The sequence below is a fragment of the Hemiscyllium ocellatum genome, chromosome 5 (genome assembly GCF_020745735.1).
Source record: "Hemiscyllium ocellatum isolate sHemOce1 chromosome 5, sHemOce1.pat.X.cur, whole genome shotgun sequence".
In the NCBI taxonomy this organism is placed as follows: Eukaryota; Metazoa; Chordata; class Chondrichthyes; order Orectolobiformes; family Hemiscylliidae; genus Hemiscyllium; species Hemiscyllium ocellatum.
In genome coordinates, this window is record NC_083405.1 from 97914459 (window position 1) to 97942385 (window position 27927).

The window sequence follows — 27927 nt, forward strand, 5'->3', positions numbered from 1 at the left end:
TGTGTTGATGGTGTCACACTGCTTTGAGCTGAATTTCTGGTTCCATCCGCACTGCCTCTGAAGCAGCTTGCTGTTACTTTAGGTACCCCTTTTAAAATCGCAAATCAAATAAGATTACTTACTGTGTGGAAACAGGCCCTTCGGCCCAACAAGTCTACACCGACCCGCAATCCACCCATACCCCTACATTTACCCCTTACCTAACACTACGGACAATTTAGCATTGCCAATTCACCTAACCCGCACATCTTTGGACTGTGGGAGGAAACCGGAGCACCCGGAGGAAACCCACGCAGACACGGGGAGAACGTGCAAACTCCACACAGTTAGTCGCCCGAGTCGGGAATTGAACCCGGGTCTCAGGCGCTGTGAGGCAGCAGTGCTAACCACTATGCCACTGTGCCGCCCACTAATGTGGTGAAGTGTGACATATATTGTGGATTAGATTGTTTAGGTTAGACAATGTGACAGTGATCACAGTTATTGTTCTCCATTTTCATTCGATATGAAATTGTCACTTAATGCTTTGTATTCATTTTTGGGACAGGAAATGTAAGAAGTGTCAGTGAAGAGGAAAATCAATCAGAGAGGGTCACTAATCTCAGATTTTCACAACGGCTCTCCTTAATGTCCATAGAGACAGGTTCTCTATCAATTACACACTCTTAAAATTGGAAGGCCTAGCAGAGACCCTCAGCATCAGAGGAGGAGCAAGTTCGATGTGGAAGCACTCTCTTACTAACCTCTTTAAGAATTTCCATAAAGACCAGGGAAAGTTGCCAGGCCACCGCTTTGGGATGGGGTTGGAGGTGGCAGTTGAATGGAGGTGGGTGTGGTGAATGTTGGGTTCCCACTGCAGGATGGTGTTTAGCTGAACCCCTACCCTGTGCCAATCAATAGATCTGTCTGGAGCACTGGCTACTAGCTCCCTGGCCTGCTGCTGGATGCTGTGGAGCAACTGCAAAGAGATTGGAACAGCACACATTCCAAAGAGTTGAAAATCCTCACCATGTCACAAGAGACTGTGACTTACACCCCTAGCTTACACTGTCCTGCAATAGATACAAGACATCTAATTTATACTAGCTTTTTTTCCTTCTAACCCTCTCTATAAACCTAAAGATAGTGCAAAACAGGTGCTGACATCATTTAAGCAATGCCCTAAAGATTTGTGTAATTAAAGAGTTCTTGTGTAACCTACACCAATATGAGATATTCTGAAACAGATAGTTATAGAGTTGCTATTTTCAGCAGCGAAGCACAGAGAAAATTGACACTCCATATGGAGCTAATACACATGTTAGGGCTGAGTTAGACTTCCAAACAATGCTCCCCTAGCAACTGAAATAAAGCATTATTGTACATATATAAAGTAAAAATATATAGCTAAGTATACAATAACCTATTTCTAAAATAAACCAGATCATTAATTGACTACAATGAGCAAAGTGATAAGCTAGCCTGCAGGAAAATATACACAATTGTTTATTACAAGAGCCATCTGGACTTTCCCAGAACCAGAAGTACCTCTTTACAAAAGGGGCTTTAATTATAAGATGCCAGATCTCAATTTATCTTTCATCAATAACATAGGTCATATCATCATCTTCAGAAATAATTACCATGTTAATCTTAACAATAGTCATCAAAACAGCATCTTAACTCCCCGTACTTTTTATTCATTGAATGAAGTCTGGTGTCTTATTCCTGGCCAGTAGATTAAGGGGTTTGCCAAGCATTCAGATCTCACAGCTAGCTTTCACTGACTTCCATACGCCCTAGAGCTTCGCATTGCTGCAAATGTTATTCTTTAGGATAATTGGTCAACTGAACAGTCTTCCAACTTCCTTTAGAAAACAGACCATTAACTTAATAGATGCAGTAAAACAATAGTTAAAAATCTTAGTCTTTTATATAAACCTAAAATCTAATGGTGTTTTTATGACTGAATGGCTAGAAGTGGGAATTGTGAACAAAAAAGAACTGCCTCTACTCTGTTACATGTTCCCCTAAAGAGACAGAAGACAATTTCTCAGCTTGTTTGTGATCCATTGAATTAGAACCAAAACTGCATCAATATATCTGGACATCTGTCTTTATACTGAGGCTTATTTCCAGAATAGAATTTTCAGAACTGAATGGGCTGTGCTCATGACTCTGACCTCTTTTGACATCCCAGGTGATTGTTCTATTACATTTTGCTACTCTTCTGGCAGCATCAGATAACCTCTAGTTCCGAAGATTTGAATTAAATTCTATTAAAGGGATATAGCATTCCATAGATAAAATGACTGCTACAAATTTTGTTTAATTTGTTTGCAAATTGTACACTGACTTGAATTACATCATAAAGTACAGACAAATGAAAAATGACAGTGCTTGATGGCTGCTCTCCCAAAAGGGATAAGATGTATCATTTATTTTTCATGAAGCCACTGGAAAAGACCTAATGGTGGGTGGGCAGTGTTGTTTTTCCCATTGCAATACATCATCTACTCAAAGTTAACTTGCTGTCCAATCAACACCTTTCTTCCCACAGCGTAAATTGTTGTGATTGTTTGAAATCTGAAATTCTTGCATTTTTCCTAATGAGCACAAGATGAAGAGCTTTGCCAATATATCTCTCTCTTCTGTAATATTAGTATATAATCCTATTTACTTCCCACAAACTTCAAAAACAGTTACTGGATTTGTGGTGCTGGAAAAGCACAGAATTCAGGCAGCATCCAAAGTGCAGCGAAATCGACGTTTCGGGCAAAAGCCCTTCCTCAGGCTTTTGACCGAAACATCAATTTCGTTGCTCGTTGGATGCTGCCTGAACTGCTGTGCTTTTCCAGCACCACTGAGCCAGAATCTGATTTCCAGCATCTGCAGTCATTGTTTTTACCTTCAAAAACAGTGATATGTGTTGTTATGATCCCATTGAAACAAAGTTTAAAAAAACTACATTTTCCAAACAACTTTAGTGGAAAACTCAAAAGCCAGGAATTCACTTTTTAAAATTTTTACTGCAACAATCAAACCCAAAATCAACAAAATTTAAACATTAATGAACAGCAAACTTGTGGCAAGTATAAATTGCACGTTAAATGATGGACACACAATTAATGCAGTTCTTGCAAATTTACTCAGCCCTCCACTTGGCATTAATAACATTCACAAAGATCCTTTAATATGCGTGTCTTTCTCACAAACAATTCCAGTGCCTCTTTTTTTTTTCCAGAGAATAACAGCAAACTACCATGTCAAGCTCCATGGGTATGGTCTGTCCCAAAACAGCAAGGGTTTGCAGGATCTTGCCAACTCTGTTAATGATGATTTTGTTGGCATGGATCCATTAATATGATCTTCAAGGAACTGAAACAGAAGCAGTAACTGTGGATTTGTCTGTTTGCGATCCTGATTCCAAGCTCTGTTGTCTTGAGCATGCCTATATTGTACCATCATCTGAGCTCAGATGGCTATGTCCTTTTACCTGGTTTCATGTGGTTACAATTCTCCAGATGTTCTGATTGGCAACTTTAGTTTCGGTCTTCATTTCCCTCAAAACCAAGAGCTTCCATTTCCTTTTGCAGTTTTGTCAGTATGGGTCTACCTCAAAAATTACAAGCTTTAAAACTATGAATTCCAGTAGACTGTCCTGTCACAAAATCACTTTGAAGGTGAAAATCGGAAAAAAGATGAAGACAAGCACATTCAAAGTTTTATTTTAATTTCTGGATCATTCAACCTTTTCGTTTTTTGTCTTTTTCTTGAAAATTAGCCCAACCTGAACGTTTCTCTAAAAGTCATTCACCAAACCTACTTGGTATTGCTATTCCTTCACTTTTGTTGGATCAAAATTCTGGAACTCCCTCCATAATAACACCGTGGGTGTACCTACACTAAATGTAACAATTCAAGCAGGCAGTCGGCAACCAACTCAACGGCACTTAGGGATGAGCATCAAATGCTGGCCCAACCACTGAACCTCACATCCCTGGAATAAATTATTAAAAAACTATTTTCCTTTCTCCAGCCTTTGAAAACCTCTTTATCATACTTATCTTCCTAAACAAGATTTTCACAAAGAAAATGAAGTAAAAACTTCCAACAGTCCTCATTTATAAAAGAAGGTGTAATGTTTCTAAATGCCCACTTTTTATTAATATTAAGCCATTTTATTAAATGTAATTGTATATTAACTGTTCTACTCAATTAGAAATAATGTAAGAGCAAAATGTTTTTCCCAATAGGAAATTTGTACTTAATTGGATTTGTGTATTATTGCAATCTTCCACAACCCCTATGAAAGGCTGCTAGTTGATGACACAAAACCTGATGAAGACATGTAATAATTTTACACCACTGTGATTTTAAATTACCATCATCCGTCATAGCATTCTTATATCTGTTCTACTGGCAGCAAATACAGTCAGCAGTGATATTTGAAAACAATTAATGCTGTTAGAGCAGCCGATGAGAAACCGAGCACAGAAAAGAGGAGTACTCTAATGAGGAAGCTAGGGCTTACAAATGCAGTCAGATAAAACTTGTACTGGTCAAAGTTATAGCAGCCTGTAAATTTTTTTTTTAAATGGGTGACGTGCAAACTGTATGACTGAGGGAAACCAGGTGAAGATAAAGCTAATAGGGCTGTTGAGATATTAGCTACATGACATGGAAAGGACCTAAAAACTCTGTAGACCCATTTTCATTGAAGCAACCATAATATAAAATAATATGAACCTTATGGGTATTCTCCAACACCTAATGGAAAAGTCAATCCTGAGCCCATCAATTCAGAAGCTGCCTGACCTGGAGTGATATTACACCAGAAGGTGCCTTAATTAATTCAGAGTGGTTCAGCATGTGGAATCTGTGAGGAAGTCCTGCCCTTGAAATCTGGTCGACAGTTATCCTTTCAATCGCAGCAATGCCAGTACTGGGCAGTGGATGTTGTTGAGACTATAGCAATGACATGAGAATGCATCCAATCATCCAAGATTTATCCTCAGCTGCACTCTACAGGCTCGGCAATTTCTAATCCCAGTTTTGTTCTTGTTCTCAAACATGAAAACATTAGAAATAGAGGCAAGAGTAGGCCATTTAGTCCTTAAGCTTGCTGAAGCATTCAGCTGTATCATGGCCTATCATTTATTATATTCTTTTACAGGACATGGACATTACAGACTAGGCCAGTATTATATGTACAATATTACTTATCCTTGAGAATATGGTGCTTATCCACTGTCTTGGTCCATGTGGTCTTCAGTTTGGCCTTACCTCTAGTTTCCTCCCTGTTTCTCATAAAACTTGACTCCCTCATAGATCTGTCTGCCTTAGTCTTGAATATATTCAATGACTCAGATTCCACTGCCCTCTTGGATGGAGAATTCTGAAGATCCCAGTGAGTGAAGAAACTCCTTTTCATCTCCATCTTAAATGGGCAACCTCCAGCTCTGCAACTATATTCTCTAGTTCTAATAACCCTGGACTCTAGAGGGGTAACATCCATTCAATATCTCCCCAATCAAACTCTCTCAGAATCAGACATGTTTCAGTAAGTCAAGCTCCCATTTTTCTGAACTCCAAGATATGACTCATTCAAAAGAAGACAATTACTTACTCTGTGGATGAAGGTCATGTAGAATAGCCTAACACTGCAAGTTGCTTCTGTCACAGTGTAGAACTGGCAAATGCTGGGGAGTTTGCCTCACTGCACTCATATGAGAACTTAATGGATAGCTCAGGGAAGCCACAGTGTGAAAATAAGCCATGTGTTATGAAACTATTTATTAATTATTCTGTGATAAATTATTTTATTTTCTGGTAATCTGTCATAAGTGTTGGTACCAAAAAACACAATCAGTTTCAGTATTTTCTCATTGTACATCTGGCACTCTCTATCATGTTTAATCATTACCATCAAAGAACAATTTGGAAAATCAATATGGAGTCAAGTTGACCATTTGAAAATGTCTTTGTTTGTCAAGACCACTTGAAAAAGTGGGTTGTCCCATTTCAATCAGGAGTTGAGCACTGAGCTAGCAGAAACAAGAAAAGATTGAGACAGTGAACAGAGTTCTTGAGCGATCCAGTCGGAGGGTAAGGTAAATGGAGCAAGAGAGATCACAAAAAAGACAAATCTCTGGTGAGAAGAGTGAATGCTCTGAGTACAAAATCAGATACAAAATTTAATATTTATCTACAATGAATTTTCACTTCTGAAATTTATTTAGCTTTGAGGAGGAATGTGGTGATGGAAAATTAACAGCTCTGCCCTTCTTTAGGTCCCAATAAAGGAGCTGATCAGAAACAACAAAGAACCCCCAGACGAACACAACCACCAAAGACACTGAATACTCCTGAAGACAGCACCTATTACAACCTCATCCATGTAAGTCACATCAGCACATCCTGTCATGTTTATCGTAACTATTTTATAGAAATGTAATCCAGTATACGTCCTGCTGGGGCTATCTGTTCACCTGGAACTTCTTAACTTGACTGCTCATTTTCTGCTCTTTTCCTTTATCCTTTTCATATACTTGCAATTTGTATATTACATACTTTTCAAGTGTTACTTTACGTATTTTTATAAATCCCTTTTAAATTGTGTTTTAATTCTCCCCACTGTAGTGAGCAATCCTTAATGAAAGCTCCTTTTCATCCTCTTTCATTCATCACATAATGATCTAGTTCAGTGGGGATAAAATTGGACATGATAGCAAACAGTTTTTGGATGCAATGATGTCCTTAGGTTCCACATAGTACATGCGTACACTTCTGATGTAGAGCACTGACCGCTATTTTGCAAAAGTGTTTGCTGGAGGAATACTTATTGTCCAATAGAAGTATACAAACTGATCATGGCATCAGTCATTGTGCCATTTTGAAGCTTCTCACTCCAGCCAGCTGCCTCTTAATCTCTCAAAACCGGACATATATTAAGCAGCATCTATACAACATAAAAAGATTACCAAATAGTTACAAGTTACTTGGTTAATTTCTTTCATAGAATCCCTGCAGCATGGAAACATGCCCTTCGGCCCTACAAGTCCACACTGATCCTCTGAAGAGTATCCCACCCTAACCCATTCCTCTACATTTGCCCCTAACGTACACACCTGCTGAACACTATGGGCAATTCAGCATGGCCAATTCACCTGACCCACGCATCTTTGGATTGCGGGAGGAAACCAGAGTACCCAGAGGAAACCCATGCAGACATGGGGAGAATGTGCATACTCCACACAGGCAGTGGCCCAAGGCTGAAATCAAACCCGGGTCTCTGTCACTGTTAGGCTGCAATGCTAAACACTGAGCCACCATGCCGCCCCTCTGGCTGTTGACGTAATTGTGCAAATTTCTGCAGCTTTGCACAGCTCTTCCAAGATTCAAAAGTCTAAGGAAGTGAAGTACATTTTACTGACTCCAAACCAATGGACAAATTAATTCCTCCAGAAGTTAAGCATTACAGGGAGAAGGAGCAGGGCTCACACTGAGCAGGACAATCTACTCTAACAGGGAGAAAGAAAGAAATATTATTTTTGACATCTACTGTTCCATAAGGAGATTTGATTGAAATTTTCCAACTGTAGTACAAACATTTTGATCCATAGAGCATGTCTCGAATGCTGTTGCCAATGACTATGCAAGTAAATGTGCTGATAAATATTTGTCAAGAGTGTGGTGCTGGAAAAGCACAGCAGGTTGGAAAATCGACGTTTCGGGCAAAAGCCCTTCCTCAGGAATGAGGCTGGGAGCTGAGGGTGTGGAGAAATAAATGGGAGGGGGGTGGGGCTGGGGGGGAAGTTAGCTGAGAGTGCAATAGGTAGATGGAGTTGCGGGTAATGGTGATAGGTCAGGGGGATGGTGGGTTGGTGGGGGGCTGGACCTGACGAGGGAGTCGCGGAGGGAACAGTCTTTACGGAAAGTGGATAGGGGTGGGGAGGGGAATATACCTTTGTTGTTGGGGTCCTTTTGCAGGTGGTGGAAATGGCGGAGGAGGATATATATGGAGGTTGGGTATTAGAAGGTGAGGACCGGGGGGTTTGAGGGTGGAGGGGTGAGACATGGATGATGGAGGGCTGGAGGGCATCATCAACCATGTAGGAGGGGAAATTATGGTCTTTAAAGAAGGAGGCCAACCGGTGTGTTCTGCAGTGGAACTGGTCCTTCTGGGAACTGATGCAGCTGAAGCAGTGGAATTGGGAATAACGGACAGCATTTTTACCGGAGGCAGAGTGGGAGGAGGTGTAGAGGTCAAGAGGGTATATCTTGGACTGTATATCTTATGCCTTCTAGTTTGGGACTCCCCTCAGCCTGGGAAAAAGACCTTGACTATTCCTTCAGCTTCTTAACATCGAACATTCCTGAATGCTCATCAAATTAATGTTTGTTGAACAACCTTCAATCAAATATATTCTTCTTTAAATAGGGAGACCAGAACTATACACTATACTCCACATGTGATCTCATCAAAGCATCATATAGTCATAACAAGACTTTTTGTTTGTACTCTAATCACTCGCAATAAAGGGCCTTCCATTTTAACTATTTGCTGTGCCTGAACACTAACTTTCTAACATGGATTGTTAATGAATCAGGCTAACTCAAGAACCCTTAAAAGTGGCAGAATGGACATGATTCCAGGACTCTTACCTCCATTCCAGTTTCTAGTGGTTTTTACCAGTGTGGGATAATGCGATGGTTATACAGACTGCCCTGCTTAGCTCAAGTTTTGGTCTGGGTAATTCAAATCCACTATGATCTCCAAATAAAATTGATGGAATCAAGCACTTCAATTTGACTTATGGCACTTCAGACATGTCAGGAAGTTTCAATGAATGGGAAACTAAACAGTCTCCTGCTTCTGGAATTATTTCATTGACAGAACAGTTATGTTGTTACAGTGGCCTCCATTATTTAAAGTTGTATTGGTATGGTTTAAGAGCTGAGGCCAATGTGAATATTTGGCTGAAATTTCAATTAATAGGAACCATTTATCTCAGCTACTTATTAAATATATTCCAAGGTTAGTAAAGGATTATTCCTCTATAATATGGTTTGTTAATAGATCTTTGCTTTTACAACTGACTGACCACTTGAAGGAATTTAGTTCATTTTCATTGGGTTTACAACATTTTCCCTAACAATTTGTGCACCTGTGGCCTCCCAAAGAGCTATGAGGGTGTTCCATTTTAGTCACTGAATGACTGCAGTGCTCTTATACCCTGTGTATCATCATGTGCATATTCCATCTTCATCTAATTCTTGCTATATAGGCAATGTACTTAATATGATTGCTATCGGTGTGAAATCTAATGACTATGCGTTTTCACCATTACTGCACTCTTGGATTTTGACCTTTGCATGTGCAGATTACACTCCATTATTTAGGGTCAAAAATGCAGGTGTATCTTTGACTCTCCAATTTCTTTTTACTACCTCTAATTGTGCCATAGTTTGTGCGTAGTCTGTCTAACCATCATTAGTACAATGCAATATTTTTGGATGCTTTAGCTGTCACAGAACTTGTTATGTCTGCATGTTGCAAGTGTAAATTGGATAAGTTTTTCAAAGAGCTGAAAGTGATCAAATTGGCTGAGTGAGCTCTTTCTGTGCTGTATCATTCTATAGTTCAATTGAACCATGGCATTGCAGCAACATTACAGCACGTTTGGACTTTGGCATTCTTAAGTAAATCTCAAAACTCGTGGTTACAGAAGTATGATTTTCTATCTGCCTTCAGGTTGAATGTTAACCTTCTGTAAATATGAAACGAGAAAGGTTAAGCAAGTCCTTGACATCAATATTTATCATTTGTAGTCTCTTAAGTGCTCAGGGGATATCTTACAAAACAATAAACTGTCACAGTGACAAAAGGATGCCTTTACATTTTATCTGCTCGTGTTTTCATTAAATGTAGTAAAAGACAATACCAACTATCTAAGTCCTGATAATATTGAGAATGCAGCCAGGTTTCGATGGTCTAAAAGCACCTAAAAGGGTTTTGCACAGTGTAGTTTTCATTAGGTAGAAGATATGTGCTTAATGTATATAAAGTCAGTATAAATTATCTATAAAGTATATTTCGACAATTTTAATTAAAGTGAGCACAGGAATGCAGAGCAAATGTTACCTACACTAAGAAAGATACTTTATTTGCACAGATGCAGAAATTCATGAACAAACTGAAATAAGTGCCATATTAAATTAATATTATTTTGTGTCAGACGCAGAGGCTGCAAGAATTTTGAATAGTTGTGATATTGCTCTGTGATCTTTGTCATCAGTTTTATCACGTCACAACACAATTTGTAGACAATATGATGGCATCAAAACAATATCGGACTCAGAGGAGCATGAGTATGGAACCCAGTTTGATTGTTTGGGTCTTCCCCCTCCCCTTCCTGATGTTTCCAAGTTCTCCCAGGTTAAAGTCAAGGTGGATTTCTAACTTATCTTAGTTCCCCATATTCCCATTTCAGAACCAGAATTGCCTCTATATAACTGGTTTGAAACATAAAATCAAAAACTAGAAAAGCTCTTGACATTTACATATCTCTGCTTCTGTACAATATTTCAAAACTATCCATCTTTTCTTAGCAATTTTGCATTTGTTGGTTGGCACTATTTTGTGCACCAAAGTGAAATTGTGTCATACCACTTGTTGTAAATTTTGGATTAGTGGTGCTGGAAAAGCACAGCAGTTCAGGCATCATCCAAGGAGCAGGAAAATTGAAATTTCGGGCAAAAGCCCTTCATCAGGAATACAGGCAGAGTGCCCGAAGGGTGGAGAGATAAATGAGAGGAGGGTGTGGTGTGGAGAAAGTAGTATAGAGTACAATAGGTGAGTGGGGGGTGGGGATAAAGGTGATACGTCAGGGAGGAGGGTGGGGGAAGGTACAATGGGTAGAGGGGGTGGGATGAAAGTGATAGGTCAGAGAGGAGGGTGGAGTGAATAGATGGAAAAGAAAAGAAGATAGGCAAGTAGGACAAGTCATGGGGACAGTGCTGAGCTGGAAATGCCCTGTTGTAAATGCTCCATCTCTTATCCATTACTAATCTGAATACTTAAAACTATGAAGGACAATTTTCTAATGGGTAGGCATTCCCACTAAGATTGTCAATAAGACTGCTTAGCTCAAGTTTTGGTCTGGGTAATTCAAATCCACTATGATCTCCAAATAAAATTGATGGAGTCAAGCACTTCAATTTGACTTATGGCACTTCAGACATGTCAGGAAGTTTCAATGAATGGGAAACTAAACAGTCTCCTGCTTCTGGAATTATTTCATTGACAGAGCAGTTATGTTGTTACAGTGGCCTCCATTGGTTAAAGTTGTATTGGTATGGTTTAAGAGCTGAGGCCAATGTGAATATTTGGCTGAAATTTCAATTAATAGGAACCATTTATCTCAGCTACTTATTAAATGTATTCCAAGGTTAGTAAAGGATTATTCCTCTATAATATGGTTTGTTAATAGATCTTTGCTTTTACAACTGACTGACCACTTGAAGGAATTTAGTTCATTTTCATTGGGTTTACAACATTTTCCCTAACAATTTGCGCACCTGTGGCCTCCCAAAGAGCTATGAGGGTGTTCCATTTTAGTCACTGAATGACTGCAGTGCTCTTATACCCTGTGTATCATCATGTGCATATTCCATCTTCATCTAATTCTTACTATATAGGCAATGTACTTAATATGATTGCTATCGGTGTGAAATCTAATGACTATGCGTTTTCACCATTACTGCCCTCTTGGATTTTGACCTTTGCATGTGCAGATTACACTCCATTATTTAGGGTTAAAAATGCAGGTGTATCTTTGACTCTCCAATTTCTTTTTACTACCTCTAATTGTGCCATAGTTTGTGCGTAGTCTGTCTAACCATCATTAGTACAATGCAATATTTTTGGTTGCTTTAGCTGTCACAGAACTTGTTATGTCTGCATGTTGCAAGTGTAAATTGGATTAGTTTTTCAAAGAGCTGAAAGTGATCAAATTGGCTGAGTGAGCTCTTTCTGTGCTGTATCATTCTATAGTTCAATTGAACCATGGCACTGCAGCAACATTACAGCACGTTTGGACTTTGGCATTCTTAAGTAAATCTCAAAACTCGTGGTTACAGAAGTATGATTTTCTATCTGCCTTCAGGTTGAATGTTAACCTTCTGTAAATATGAAACGAGAAAGGTTAAGCAAGTCCTTGATATCAATATTTATCATTTGTAGCTTCTTCAGTGCTCGGGGATATCTTACAAAACAATAAACTGTCACAGTGACAAAAGGATGCCTTTACATTTTATCTGCTCGTGTTTTCATTAAATGTAGTAAAAGACAATACCAACTATCTAAGTCCTGATAATATTGAGAATGCAGCCAGGTTTCGATGGTCTAAAAGCACCTAAAAGGGTTTTGCACAGTGTAGTTTTCATTAGGTAGAAGATATGTGCTTAATGTATATAAAGTCAGTATAAATTATCTATAAAGTATATTTCGACAATTTTAATTAAAGTGAGCACAGGAATGCAGAGCAAATGTTACCTACACTAAGAAAGATACTTTATTTGCACAGATGCAGAAATTCATGAACAAACTGAAATAAGTGCCATATTAAATTAATATTATTTTGTGTCAGACGCAGAGGCTGCAAGAATTTTGAATAGTTGTGATATTGCTCTGTGATCTTTGTCATCAGTTTTATCACGTCACAACACAATTTGTAGACAATATGATGGCATCAAAACAATATCAGACTCAGAGGAGCATGAGTATGGAACCCAGTTTGATTGTTTGGGTCTTCCCCCTCCCCTTCCTGATGTTTCCAAGTTCTCCCAGGTTAAAGTCAAGGTGGACTTCTAACTTATCTTAGTTCCCCATATTCCCATTTCAGAACCAGAACTTGCCTCTATATAACTGGTTTAAAACATAAAGTCAAAAACTAGAAAAGCTCTTGACATTTACATATCTCTGCTTCTGTACAATATTTCAAAACTACCCACTTTTTCTTAGCAATTTTGCATTTGTTGGTTGGCACTATTTTGTGCACCAAAGTGAAATTGTGTCATACCACTTGTTGTAAATTTTGGATTAGTGGTGCTGGAAAAACACAGCAGATCAGGCATCATCCAAGGAGCAGGAAAATCGACGTTTCGGGCAAAAGCCCTTCGTCAGGAATACAGGCAGAGTGCCTGAAGGGTGGAGAGATAAATGAGAGGAGGGTGTGGTGTGGAGAAAGTAGCATAGAGTACAATAGGTGAGTGGGAGTGGGGATAAAGGTCAGGGAGGAGGGTGGGGGAAGGTACAATGGGTAGAGGGGGGTGTGATAAAGGTGATAGGTCAGAGAGGAGGGTGGAGTGAATAGATGGAAAAGAAGATTGGCAGGTAGGACAAGTCATGGGGACAGTGCTGAGCCGGAAATGCCCTGTTGTAAATGCCCCATCTCTTATCCATTACTAATCTGAATACTTAAAACTATGAAGGACAATTTTCTAATGGGTAAGCATTTCCACTAAGTTTGTCAATAAGAAAATCCCTTTCAAAAATGATTTGACTGAGACACTTCTGGATGTTAAACATTGACTGAAGTCTGGGTTTCTGAAATGAGGAATGGCCCTTCGATATATAAAATTTATATCAATGGTCTAGGATGCCACAATGCAGATTGACCATGGCCTCAGACCATAAGATGACATCTAAGCATTTAGGTCATCTGTATGTTGAACTTCTTAAAGGGCAGTCTTTATTCAAATGATAGCGAAACAGTTTGAACTGAAAAGCAACAATATTCCAGGACACTGTGACTCACTTGTTTGGCACTACATCCACAAACTTCCACTTCCTTCATTGCCAATACTCAGTAGCAGCAGTATGTACAAGATGCTCTGCAGAAATTCACCAAAGATCCATAGACAGTACTTTTCAAACCTACAACCAATACCGTCTAGAAGGACAAGGGAAGCAGATACACAGGAACACCACCAACTGCAAGTTATCCTCCAAGCCACTCACCGTCCTGACTTGGAAACATATTGCCATTTCTTCATTGTCACTGAGTCAAAACCTGGGAATTTCCTCCCTAACAGCACATGGACTGCAGCAGCTTGTCAAGGGCAACTAGGGACAGGCAATAAATGTTGCCCCAGGTAGTAGCATCAACATCCCAGAAGTGAATAAAAACAATACTTTATCTTTAATAAGCTGATATTTTTGAGATGTCCTAGAAGTGCAGTATTATTATGCTTAATGAAAAGCATTCCTTCCACAATTTGCTTACTCTGTAGACTAGAAAATAGATATTGAAGCAACAAAGATTACTTATAATAAAATGTCTTTATTTTCCTAAGTCTGGCCCTAGCTACACATGATTACTTCTGCAAATCACGCAAAATTAGTTGTGTTAGAAAAGACATTTCTGAGGCAAACCACAAACTCCCTGCCAAATCCCCCTCCCTCCCATTCCATCTACCACCACGACCAAGTGAATAGAGCAGCATTGTATAGTTTTGCTTTCAGATGCCCATTGTGACATATTGACTGCTGCCAGGCAATCTAACAGTGAGTGCAAGAATATCTCCTCTTCGTTCTAATGCAGTGCAATTTATTAGACTGCATATGTTAAAATAGATAGGAAGACATTCTTAGCAATGCCTAATATTTCAGTTTTGTAACTGGAATTGTAAACATGTTATTTTCATATACACAGTTGCAATTTCAGGACTCATATTACTCAGAATAAAATTCCCTACACACATGACTGCAGACTATGATCGAAATAAATAGAGACTCGATTATAGCTTTGATCTTTCACTTAATGACTTTGTAGAAATTATACAGATTTGGTGGGCCTGCAAATGAAATATAGAAAATAGAACTTTGTAAAAGTTACTTTATTTTGTTCTGAGTACCAATGCTTTTATATATCTGAAAACAAAAGATGATTAAGTTGCATAGAGCAGATTTTTGGCATAGTAAATATTACAACAAATGCCTGGTCTACAGAAAGGAAAATATTTCAGAGTGGATCTGAAGCAACCATTGGGATCAAGCTCTCCTTGCCCAACTGTGCCTGGCATCCCTGGGCAGGAAAAGTACAAATGTTCTGTAGCAAAAGCCATAGCAGAAAATATTGAAAATGCACAGCAGGTGCAGCAACATCTGTAAGGAGAAGCAGAATGCATGTGCTTGGCTTCTAAACCTCACTATCAAAGATGGAGTTGGAAAACCACACTGAGTGGGAAACAGTCAGGCACAATTGTTTTTATATAAATGGCCCATTAATATTTGGTGGTGATGTCACCATACAATTTAGGTTGGTGGTTGGGATTTTCAAAGATGGATGGATAGTCAGAAAGCTTCCACTTGGAAGTAGCAGCAGAAGACCATGCACTCAAGTTTAGGAGAAGGTGTATCAATACAGACAGCACTTCTGCACTCCAGCCAACCCTTCCAGAAAAGGGCCCAGGGTGGGAAGCAACCAGCACACAGGCCAACAGCAGTATTCTTAAGAACTCCTTTCCAGAAACTAGCATGTGCTCTAAATCCACCCCAATGTTTCAGATTAATGATCCTATATCAAAATTGAGAGAAATTCAATAACAGTTCCATGAGCTTCTTCAATTAGAGACAAAAAGAAACTGCAGATGCTGGAATCCAAGGTAGACAAGCAGGAGGCTGGAAGAACACAGCATCAGGAGGGGAAGACTTCTCCACCTTCTGATGTTGCCCGGCTTGCTGTGTTTAACTAGCCTCCTGCTTGTCTACTGTGAGCCTCTCCACTAGATTTCACATGTTTTACACCACTGAGGCTGTACAGGATTTAACATTCAGGCAGTTAAGACAAAACGCTACCTCGATATCGGTATAGGAGTTCTACCAATGTTACTTACTGTTATTTTGTTTTCAACAGAGATCTGTGCAAGATGGAAAAAGAAGACCTCGGAAAGACAGGTATTCGCACTATTTTCTTCAGTTAGAATATTGGTTTTAATAAGGAAAGTCTCCTGTTTCCTTTCTTTAGTTAAGCTGTGAACCTGTTACTTGTATTCAGAAATTTGTTACGAGTAGCAAATGGGAAACAGCTTTCCTCCAAGTCATCAAAACTTTGTTTCTTTTGTTGTACAGAACAGCAATTTCTAATCAAAATGATACAGGTAACAAGAATACATTTTCTTAGAGCCGTAGTGTCAGAGTCAGTGTTACATTCCACAATAATCCAAAAGCAATATGTTTTGCAACTCAGCAATGTTGTCCGAGATAAGGAGCAAAGATGGGCTTTGCTTCATTTTCAAGAGAGGATGTTGGGACGTGAGTTCCTCTAAGAATATTTCACACATTATCTTGTAGTGAGCTAGAGCTGGAAAAGTCAAATAACTGCACAGAGGCAACAGTAAAATTAATTGGAGGTAGACGATGGTATTTTTTGGGAAGAAATTCTGGTTTATTCAGTGAATCTTTTGAGTTTAGTAAACTTACAGAATTTGTTCATAATAAGGATGTCTAATAACGTATCATGAAAATTAATCTAAAATCTTAACTTGGATGTTGAATTTCATAACGTTGAAAACAATAAGGTTCAGGAAGATTTTCACCACATCGTTCAAATTACTGTCTATACAATGATGAATTAATTATGACTTTCCATGTCCTGGCTTCGCATAATTTCAAGAAGTGGAAGAACAAATCTAGATTTTAAAATTCTGCAACACTTCCCCAAAACAAGGTTGACTGATTCTGATCATTTTGATTTTCAATACATGTAGTGAAGCAATTTATTTCTGGGGTAAAACAACCCACTGAGTGCAAACAGACATCAATCACCTACCAGTAAACTAACTTTGCTTTGAATATGTTGAATGATACAGCCTGGTACAACAAGGTCCTGTACATTTGCAATAAAACATCTCTATCATTCGACATATTCTGCACAAAATAGTTTTACAGAATAGTAATTCACTGACTGAAAAAAAATCTCCTCAGCCCTATTTTAAAAGGCAGGCCTGTTATTCTTAAATTGTGTCCCATAGTTCTAATGTATCCCTACAAAAGTATCTTAGTATCTACCATGTTTCAATAAGGTCACCTCTCATACTTCTAAACTCCAATTGGTATAGTCTCATCCTGTTCTTCAAAAAATTAACCATTTCATCCAGGGAATGAGATGAGTGAACTTTCTCTGAATTGCTTCTAGCATAGTTATATCCATTATTGGGAGACTAGAACTGTACAGACTACACCAGATGCAGTCTCAACAAGGTCCTGTACATTTGCAGTAAAGCGTCTCTATCATTATATTACATCTTCCTTGCAATAAACAGCAGAACATCATTTGCATCTACCTGCTCAATAGGCAACACTAATATCATTCAAAAAATACAAAACAATTAAGGAGAAAAAGGGAAGAGAAAATAAATACAGTAGCACTCACCAGAAAGAAAGTACTTGGAAAAGTACTGTACAAGATGCCAACAGGTCCCATAGATCCAACTGATTTCAAGCTTAGATTTAAATGTTTATTGTCGCATGTACAGAAGTGACAGGAATACAGTGAAATGCATATAATGTCACTACACAAGGCACCATCTTAAATACAAGTACCTAGGTACAGAATCAGAAGAACAAAGTAGAAAGGAAGAAAGAACAAAGTTAAAATTTAAACATTACAATAATTATTCGTATAAAGTAGAAGAGTAAGGCAGAAAGCTAAAAGTCAAACATTATAGTCTTTCAAAAGTGCTAGCATATTAAAGGAATTAGCTATAGATAGAGTGGATGCATTGGTAGTAACCTTATGAGAATCCTGACATTTTGGAAAGTTCTAGCGAATGGGAAATTGCTAATGTAACAAACACCCTTATTAGAAAAAGGAAAAAAATAGAAGTTAAATATAGACAGTTAGTTTAATGTCTGTCATTGAGTAAATGTTAAGATTCTATTATATAGAATATAAGAGCATTGAGTTTAGAATTATGTGAAATACCAAACACCGTCAGTATGGCTTCATAAAGAAATCAAGTTTATCAAAATTTCCAGACTTCTTTGAGAAGGTAACAAGTGGGATAGGTAAAAAGAATGCAGTGAAAAGGTAAAAGGATATAATACAGTTGTATTTTCAGAAGGCATTTGATGTGTAACCGCACATGAGGCTAATTAATACGACTCCATGATGTTAGGACAATAAATTAATATGAAAAGGAAATTGGCTAACTAATAGAAGGCAAAGTGGAATCTTACTGGGATCCAACTGATGTGAGTTAATTGACAAACAGTTCTGTTAAGGAGAACAATTATTCTTCTAAAGAACATAAGTGTTGATATTTAATTAATGATCAACAATCTGCTGAATATTCAAAATGACCAAAACAATTGATGGTAACAGATAAAACATCTAGTTAAGTTGAATACAATCTTCTCCATAAAATTCTGTGCTTCTAGGCTACTCATTTTTTTTTATAAAAAGGTACCATTTTTAATTGCGTCCATGAGATTGACCGCGATAAGGTTAGGGTTAGGGTTACGATTAGGGTTATTTCAAATGTCCAGAACCCAGAGAACCCTTGTTTCGGAAATTGGGCTTGGGTCTGGATCATCAGTGTGCTCATTACAGCAAGCCATCAAAACTTCAGTTTCAATGGAGGCAGAGTTAATTGATACGTGGTGGGGTGGTGGGGAATGGTAACGAATTGGTCATAGTGGTAGCGGTGGAGGGAATAGAACTGGGACACCAGGGAAAGGAGTCTGATTTTGGGCATAGAAAAAAAGTTTCTGAATTCTCAAGTAGGTCAGGGTAGATGGAGTACTGCAAACCGGGATGCTGGAGGGAATTGTTATTCTTCTAGAAAATGAATTACTGTGAGAGAGACATTTTTTTTCAAAACGTTCACGTTTTTCAATCAAAAAAGCAGATTCAATGATGCTGACCTTATTCAAGACAGTCTGGAGCTGTTCAAATTTATGCAGCTCCCAAAGATCAACTGCCCTGTGATGGTTCCATCACCTTGGAAGACAAGCCCATAAGGAGCTGCTTCATTACCATTTTGCGCCCAATTAACTCTGTACTTAACTAACTGAAAATTTTGTTTCCAGTTCGCACTTGCTCCCTTACCATTTTGTTAAAATTTGACAAGGTCAGAAACTAAAATGGGATGTCATGATGCACAAAGTTAGTGCTAATTTGTGTTTTGGTCACCAACCTCCATCACAATTTAATGAAAATCCAACCCCCAGTGTTATAATCAAGTTTTTGAAAACTATATATCATAATTATGTACACAGTAAATCTCTCACTGCTTTGTACAATGATGGATCACAGCTCTAACTCAGAAAAGCATCCCTCCCAGCACAAGCACATGGACTCACCTAGACCATATGAAATGTCCACCATTCCCTGTGCCACATTCTGCTTGATTGTTCTGCTTTGCCATGCCTTAAGCTTAGTTTTGCTTTACTTTAATTTGCTTTAATCTAATTTTGAACAATTTACTCTAAACTGGGGATTAGTAGAAAGTAGAAATTCCTCAACCTTACTGCAAATTAGCTCCTTTCTTGTATCTACAAATTCTTCCTTTCCTGATACTGATCCTTTCCTGAAAGTTCAATTTTTCAAAGTTACTGGAGTTAAAATGTAGCCCCTTGCAGCAGCTCCTCAACAACTGATCATAATTCATGACTTTTCTGTGATATTGCTATTAATATGTTTCTCTGCTGCCACACCTTCTGGAGCCTCCAGCCTATTTGCCTCTGTTCTAGATGGTAAGTGTGATAAATCTTGTTCCTCAGACTGTATTCATGCTGCTGCCTGCTTGGTTTTTCTTGCACAGGGCCACTTTTCTGCCTCTGTTCCTAAAGGTAAGTGCTGTTGGCCTCTCTCTTCTGGCTACATTTATGCTTGTCCCCACTTGGAGTTTCTCTTGCACATCCAGCCATCTGCCCCTGGTCCGGACTGCAATCCATAATGTGTTATTATGAATAATAATGGGATTCAACATTGTCCATCTATTATGTACCCCAACCATATTTCATTTATTTAATCTGTTAGGATGTAGAACAAGTAGCTGGTTCATAGGCACTCAATTTCTGACCCTTCCAAACTTGATTCAAGCACATGGTCATTCCATATTTATGACTTGTATGACTAGCCTTGAGTAAAGTCTTAAAATGTTGGCTGGTTCTTATAAGCCCAGATTTGATTGTTTGCTTCTCTAACTTATATGTGCATTACCATTTCCTTAAGAAATTGCAAGATGTAATGAATGAGTGATATTGAATCAGGTGCTATAATAGTAGTTAATATATTCATTACTTTTTCTTAGCCAAGTAAAGTTGCTGGATGCAGATGATCATTACTACAAACAAATTACACCCAATGATCCACTATCCAGGGAGAATCATGTTGAAGCAACAGGGAGAATACCACCTGCACAAGCCAGATCTACAACACCTAACCGTTCCAACAGGTAGATCACCAGAGTAATGAAATTCCTCAAGCTGTAAAGATATAAAATCCATTTAAAATATCCATTAATGAGAAAATAAGACTCAAGTCAACATCTCCTACATTAACACAATCTGCTCTGGGCCTCTGAACCATGGGATGTTTTGTTTCTTTCAGTTTTACCTTACCCCTCCAATCTAGCGGATTTGAATATCCAAATGCAAGTGTTTATTTTAATTCAATCCACCTAGGAGCAAGAGGGTAGTATTGGGGGTAAAATTTTTCTTTATCATTTTATGCTCAGTTGCCACTTTGCCCCAAACCCAGTCAGGACTTCCTCTGGGCATTCTATGCACCTTTCCTAATTTCAGGAAGAAGGCTCATTAATGTATGCAAATTGAAGTTAAGTGGAAAATCACAAGACCAAAATATAATTAAGTAAAATAACTGGATGGTGAGAGGAGAAAGCCTCAAAAACATAAATGAAATAAATGTTTTGCTGCAACCAGTGAAAAAAATAAAAGTATTCTCCCGAAGAATAATTCCATCTATGGGCTCCCCCTCTCCTCGCCACTACAACCAGCATCCTCAGCCCTCCAAGATCTCCCCTCACCCCAACTTTTCTGCATCATCCCAGGTTCATCCTTTGTCCTTCTTTTGTTAGCCTCAGGACCAGCAGATATTTGACCAGCCCAAAATCGATACACTACAGCATGATTTCTGATTGGGGTAGGCAGTTCATTGTTGGCATGGTATTAAGGCATAGCCCTCAAGATGATGTGACACCGATAGGTGGATATTCTGCCCTTTGCTTGCCTGTTTATTGCCTGCTTTAAAATCTATCTCTATTCATGTCATTAATTAATGCAGCTTGATTCATTTTGAGTAAGCAAACCCATCTGAATAGAACATTGTTCAGTTTTGGTAAATTATGGCAATGAGTTTCTTTATCTCAACCATTAAAAAGTGCTATTAATAAATTATCAATGGGTAGAAAATTCACTGGAGTGAGTTAATTGTGAAACGTTTACAAGAAATTTATTTCAATCAGCAAAATAGACTTCATAGCAATTGACACCTTTGATCATAATATATATACTTGAGTGGCAGAATTCCTTTATATGCTACAGCATTAATCTTCACCTGATATATTTCATGTGACTATAATGGATTTCTTTGAATTCATGGACTTGTTAAAACTATTTTTGCTGCAGCAATATCAGCAATGTAATTGGTGCCTGACAGTTTGAAATATTGGAAGGCTATTCTGGCCAGTTTTATGATGATCTTACAAATCCAGACCATGTTCAAATTACTTTTAGTTGAACCAGTTGAATGCAAATTTCCTTACCTTTTCAAAAGGACCATTGAAATGCTAGCTATTGCATTGCATCTGTCAAGAAGTATCCCGAGTCAGTGTCACCCATGCTCTGTTCTTCACAGAATCAGTGATTTGCAGAAAACATGCAAATTCTAAATTATGGAAAGTTGTGATAGTATCCCAGAATATTTTTTAAGCCTTGTCCTGCTATTATTTTCTTAAAAATGTACTTATCAACCAAATCAAATTCACTGGATTAATGATAACTTTTATCATGTGGAGAATTGGCTGATGACTTGCCATTGCTTATTTTAATCCAAGCATGCAGGTCAAAATTACCCCATTATATATTTTTTATCTTTTCTGATCTCTTTTTCATCATTATAAATTCATTTCTATCATCCTGGGAGTTTCAGTTACCAATATTAGCAGGGTAAATACATAGCATATTTCAATGACAGTCCAAGGCCTCCAATTTTAGTATAGCCATTAATCCATTTATTTATCTTAAAAGAGTTGAGGGCTATAGTAAAACAGCAGGCTATGGAATGCTATCACAGTAAACTCATTGCATATCCACTAATATTATTTCTTGGTTCTGATAACTTTGATTTATCTTTGTAATAGCTAGGTAAAAGAATGAGCTGTAACTTTCCAGTTATATTCAACCTGTATATTTTGTACATTTTGATTTAGAGAAATAATAAAATGGTTTAATTCTTCCCATAGAAAGTAATATGCTTTCAAAACTCCCTTTGGTTATCAGTAAATTGTATCCTGACAATTTGTAGATTTCTGTACTGTCTATGATATCTTGACAATGTGTATATTTTCTATACTGTGTTAGACTTTTATATTCATGAAAGAACTGATAATCATAGAAAATTGAGTTTATTTTATCATGGGAATGGGAAAAAGTGCTATTCTATCCACTAGAAAGGTATGTTTTGAGAGAAAATAGAGGCTTTCCATTAAGATTATCTTGATGTCAATTGCAAAGAGCTGATACCACATCTGCACGGCTGCACACAGGATGCCTTTTGAAGATGATTTCTCCTTCCTAATGTTTAATGCAAGTGTAATTGAGCATGTGGCCAGATAAATGATAAGCCCAAATTCATATCTGTCTTGGGGGGTTTTCATTAGTCTTGCAGGTATGGAAGTGTTGATGTCAATAATTAAGGAAATTGTAAAAATATAAACTGTTAACATATGCATTAATTTAAAGCATTCCTATATGAAAATGTACTGAATTGTTACCTAAGCAGATGTTTGTCAAGATGCTAATTGTAAGTAGTCAACTAATCCCATCAGCTGAAGTAGAAACAGGCTCTACTATGCTTTGTGCCTTGAGAGCAAAAGTGCCACAGCTGCAGAAGTGGAGGAGGAGGAGGCATGATGCCCATTTCTTACTAAGCTACAGTTTTGCAATCTTCTGCATTTATGTACTAATTTGCTTACCCTGCTTAATGCCTAACTTCATTTATGCCTTGGATTTGATGCAAAAATATTAAACACCTGCCACAATATTTTGGCTGATTAACCCCAGTTTGCTCACTCTCCCTTTATCACACATTTAGAATGGGCAAGAGGGGGAGTTCTGTCGTTAATGGAGCTCTAACAATAGAACAGATTTTTTGTAGCATAATTTTCAATCAACTAACATTACCACATTTATAATATCTTATTGTTATTTTAAAGAAAACATCTGGTACCATTTTTACTGTTTTACCTCTCGCTTACAATTTTCAAAAAAAATGCACTTCATGATCAAGATGGGATAAAGTGGAAAAGAACAAACTGACTATACTTATTGATCTTGGCCAAACCACCAGCCAGAGATCAAGGTTATAATTGTCCCAGTCAGCTTCAGGTCAACATAGAGCCATGTGTAGTCTTTGTTATCTGTGACAGTGGAATGTGGGGAAGGTACTGTTATCATAGAATTTCGACAGTGAACGCAGGCTATTCTACCCATCAGGTCCACACCAACCCTCTGAAGAACTTCGTGTCCAGGCCCCACCATAATCTATCCCTGTAACCCTCCCTTTCCCATTGCCAATCCATCCAGTTTATATGTCTTTGGGCACAATGAGCAAAATAGCATAGCTGATCCATCTAGCCTGCACATCTTTGGACTGTGGAAGGAAACTCTGGTAACCAGAGGAAACTCACACAGATACAGGGAGAAAGTGCAAACTCCACACAGACATTCGTCCGATGGTGGAATTGAACCACTGTCCCTGGTGCTATGAGGCAGCAGTGCTAACCACGCAGTGATTGTGTCGACATCCAGGAAGTGACTTCACAGCAAGCTTTCCAATATCAGTCCATGTGCTGCTCAATTATGATAGGAAATGGAAGGATAATGGGAATATCATTGAAGGGATGATTGAGTCATGTGTTGGCTCTGCATCATATTAAAGTAAACTTCACCAAAAATGAAGAGGAACGGTTATTCTCATAGACCACAATCTTTTGAATTGTTTTGGAGAAATCCAATAATCCAGAAGCCCAGACTAATGTTGTAAGAGGAGGGATTCAAATTCCACTAAGCATTGGTGGAGCTTAAATTCAATTACTGTATAAATCTGGAATTGAAATCTAGTCTCAGTACTGGACATTGTGACAGTCATTGTTTGGTATATTATGGTCCAAGTCAATGTGACAACCGAAAGTGTCAGATCCCAGATGAAATCTGGTTTGATGGATCAGACTACATTTAAAGATGGCAGTCTTTCATTTGAACATAAGCATGCTAAGCCATAGATTTAGGTTTAACAATAAAGTAGAAGTTTATGGCATACATGAAATGAAAATAAAATAAAGCAAACTGTCTGACTCTGACACAGTTCAAAAGATTTCAGAATGCAGAACAAAACAAAGTGCCAACTACTCTCAATGTCTTCACTTTGCATTTACTCAGAAAAGCAGAGAAATTTTCCTTTCTTCTTTTGTCTATACCTATTTTGTCCTTAGTTCCTGGTCTGAAAGCTGTGAAACTCTTTTTCTTGAGTCTTTGTACAACTGAGATCTTAGATTTTTTTCAACATCGAGTCACCAATGAAAATTCTTCATCAAGTACTCCTGGTCTGGAAACTTTACAAATGAAACTCTTTCACTGGGGTAACTTATTTTCTTAATTGCTCTGAACTGAGACTATTCTCATATTTGACTTTAATCAGTTCTTTTTCGAACTGCCCAGAATCTCTAGATTAGTTGAAGCTAAATCATGGTATGGCATGGTGGCACAGTGGTTAGCACTGCTGCCTTACAGTGCCAGAGACCTGCGTTCAATTCCTGCCTCAGGCCTGTGTGGAGTTTGCACATTCTCCCTGTGTCTGTGTGGGTTTTCTCCGGGTGCTCTGGTTTCCTCCCACAGTCCAAAAATGTGCAGCTTGGGTGAACTGGCCATGCTAAATTGCCTGTTGTGTTAGGTGTAGGGGAATGGATCTGGGTGTTTTTTTCTTTGGAGGGTCAGTGTGGACTTGTTGGGCTGAAGAGCCTATTTCCACACTGTAAGTAATCTAAATCAATCCTTTATTATTACTATCAAATGTAAGCTAACACCTTTTATTGTTTTCTCTTTCTTATCGTAAATTGCTACAGTACAAATTAACTTCCATTCACATTTCAGGGGACACATAATGGTTTAAAATCATGGTTCTAGAAAGACTGACCTTATTATTTATTAAAGCATTTTGCAAACGAAGACCAACTAGTGGATATGCCACTAGTTTAAAGTTTAAACTTTCAAAAGATACAAATATATATAAATAACCTTTCATCACACTTCCTTCCAAAGAAGAATGATAGTGTATCCTTAAAAGAAAATTTCATTACCCATCAAAATATTTTTAGTACACCCTATCTTGCATTTACAATAATAGTATATTGTAAATAGCTAAAGTCACAATAGTCGTACCAGTTCATATTTCTGCGCTTTCATCAGAGAGAGAGAGAGAGAGAGAGAGAGAAAACTGGTGGTGCTTTAACCTGAGGGTCACCATGCCACAGAAGAGGGGAGGTTTTGAGAAGAAACTTTCATGATAACGTCAGCCAGTGCAGGAATCGAACCTACAACTGTTGTTGTTTCTTCGAATTGCAAACCAGGTGACGACTCTATATTGCCATTAAACCTATAATGAGATTCGAGGCAATCTTATTTGGCAATCTGAGCACAGTGGCTCAGTAATTAATACTGCTGCCTCACAGCACCAGGGCCACGGGTTTGATTCCAGCCTTGGGCACCTGCCTGTGTGGAGTTTGCACATTCTCCCTGTGTCTGTGTGGGTTTCCTCCGGGTGCTCTGGTTTCCCCCCACAGTCCAAAAATGTGCAGGTTGGGTGACTGTCTGTGTGGAGTTTGCATGTTCTCCCCATGTCTGCATGGGTTTATTCCGGGTGCTCCAGTTTCCTCCCACAATCCAAAGAGCTGCAGGTTAGGTGAATTGGCCATACTAAATTGCCCATAATGTTTGGTGCGTTTGTCAGGGGTAAATGTCGAGTAGTAGAATGGGGGATGGGACTGGGTGGGTTACTCTTCAGAGGGTCATTGTGGACTTGTGCCAAATGGCCTGTTTACAGACTATAGGGATTCTATGAAACTATGACTCAATATGTTTCCATACCATCACAGCATTTGGGAAGTGGTGGTCTAGTGGCAGTGTGGCCAGACAAGTGAACTAGAACATCAAACTAATATTCTGAGAATGTGTGTTCAAATGCCACCTTGGTGGATGATGAAATCTGAATTCACTAATGATGATCACGTAACCATTGCTGATTGTTACGGGTACCCTTATGTGATCTAGTCTATGTGTGGCTCCAGATCCACAGCAATATGGTTGATTCTTAACTGCCCTCCGAAAAAGCCGAGCAAGCCACTCAGAAGCAAGGGATGTGCAATAAATGTTGACCTTACTGGCCTGCTAGCTTGCCTATATCCCATGAGCAAATAAAAACAATCCTTCACTTGTGCTCTTGATTAATCAAGAAATAATATGGCATTGTCTTTTGCAGGCACATGAATGATTTATAAATGATAATGATGATTGAGCACCACTAAAAAAGTATAATTTACCATCCAAATCTTTTCCAAAAGCAACCCATAGGATTATGATCTGTAGTTTCTGTCATATTATTGGTAACACATATTTCAAAATGATGTGGAGCCAACTTACACCTTAATGTCTCCTCCTCCACCACTGAATATTTTATGAGAACATGTGGTCAGTTTCTTCAAAAATAGGTGACAGGCTATAACCGACAGGCCCTGCTCACTATCATGTAGTAAAACAGTGCCAATACCAATGTTGTTGGTATCAACAGCCAGTTTCAGTGACTTCTCATAATCTGGCATTGCTAAAGCTGGTGCTCCTGTTAATGCAGCAAAGGCACTCTGATACTCTTGCATCCATTCAAATTCCCTGCCTGTCTTTCATAAATTCATTTATTCAAGCTACAACAGTAATGAAGTTCAGAATAAACATATAATTAGATCCACTCATGCCAACACATTGTAAAATTTCATTATTTATCTTAAGCACAGAAAGTTCCAAAAGAGCCCATAATTTCACATTTACAGGGCTACTTGGCCTTGTTTGAAGGAATTGCCCAGACAAATCAATTTTGCTTTGGTGAATTCGTTTGTAGCCAGATTTATAATCAAATTTGCTTTTTGTACACAATTCAACCGAGTGATGTAATTGTTTTCCAATTGTTTTCCTGGCTGAACACAACAAAGTCATCAATGTAAACCAAGCAGTTGCATTGTCTGTCTGACTTTACTCATCAATCATTGGACTATTACTAAAGCGTTATTCATTCTCGATTGTCTAACTTTGCTTGGATAAAGTCTATCTGGTGTTCCATTGGTTGATTTTTTTTAGCTCTATCAGTCGATGGAATTTACTTATATCCTTTTAGCAGGTTGATTTTGATGATCAATCACTTTGTGTCCAATTCACTCGATGGAAGTCCTTGAATGTGGAATAGGATATGAAGTTGCTATTGTTACTGTATTGGCTTTACGATAAACAGAATTTTTACAACCATCCAGTTTCAGCATTAGATAACTTTGAGTTGCTGTGTCTTGGTTTAGTAATGTCTTTGTCCTTCATGAACTTAATCACTTGTCTCATTTGAATGAATTTCTCTGGATTGAATCTGTAAGAATGTT

At 38.3% G+C, this 27927-nt stretch overlaps 1 protein-coding gene across 1 annotated transcript in view; it reads left to right on the forward strand.

The window, feature by feature from the left end:
• The window catches only part of myo3a (myosin IIIA), a 180296-nt gene extending 159844 nt beyond the window's left edge, over nt 1-20452 (forward strand). Inside the window, exons 25-27 of the mRNA XM_060825714.1 lie at nt 6273-6379; nt 15903-15943; nt 20305-20452. Of these exons, the coding sequence (XP_060681697.1) occupies nt 6273-6379; nt 15903-15943; nt 20305-20452 (296 nt within the window). The remainder of the gene's footprint in view (nt 1-6272; nt 6380-15902; nt 15944-20304) is intronic.
• The last annotated feature ends 7475 nt before the right edge of the window (nt 20453-27927 follow it).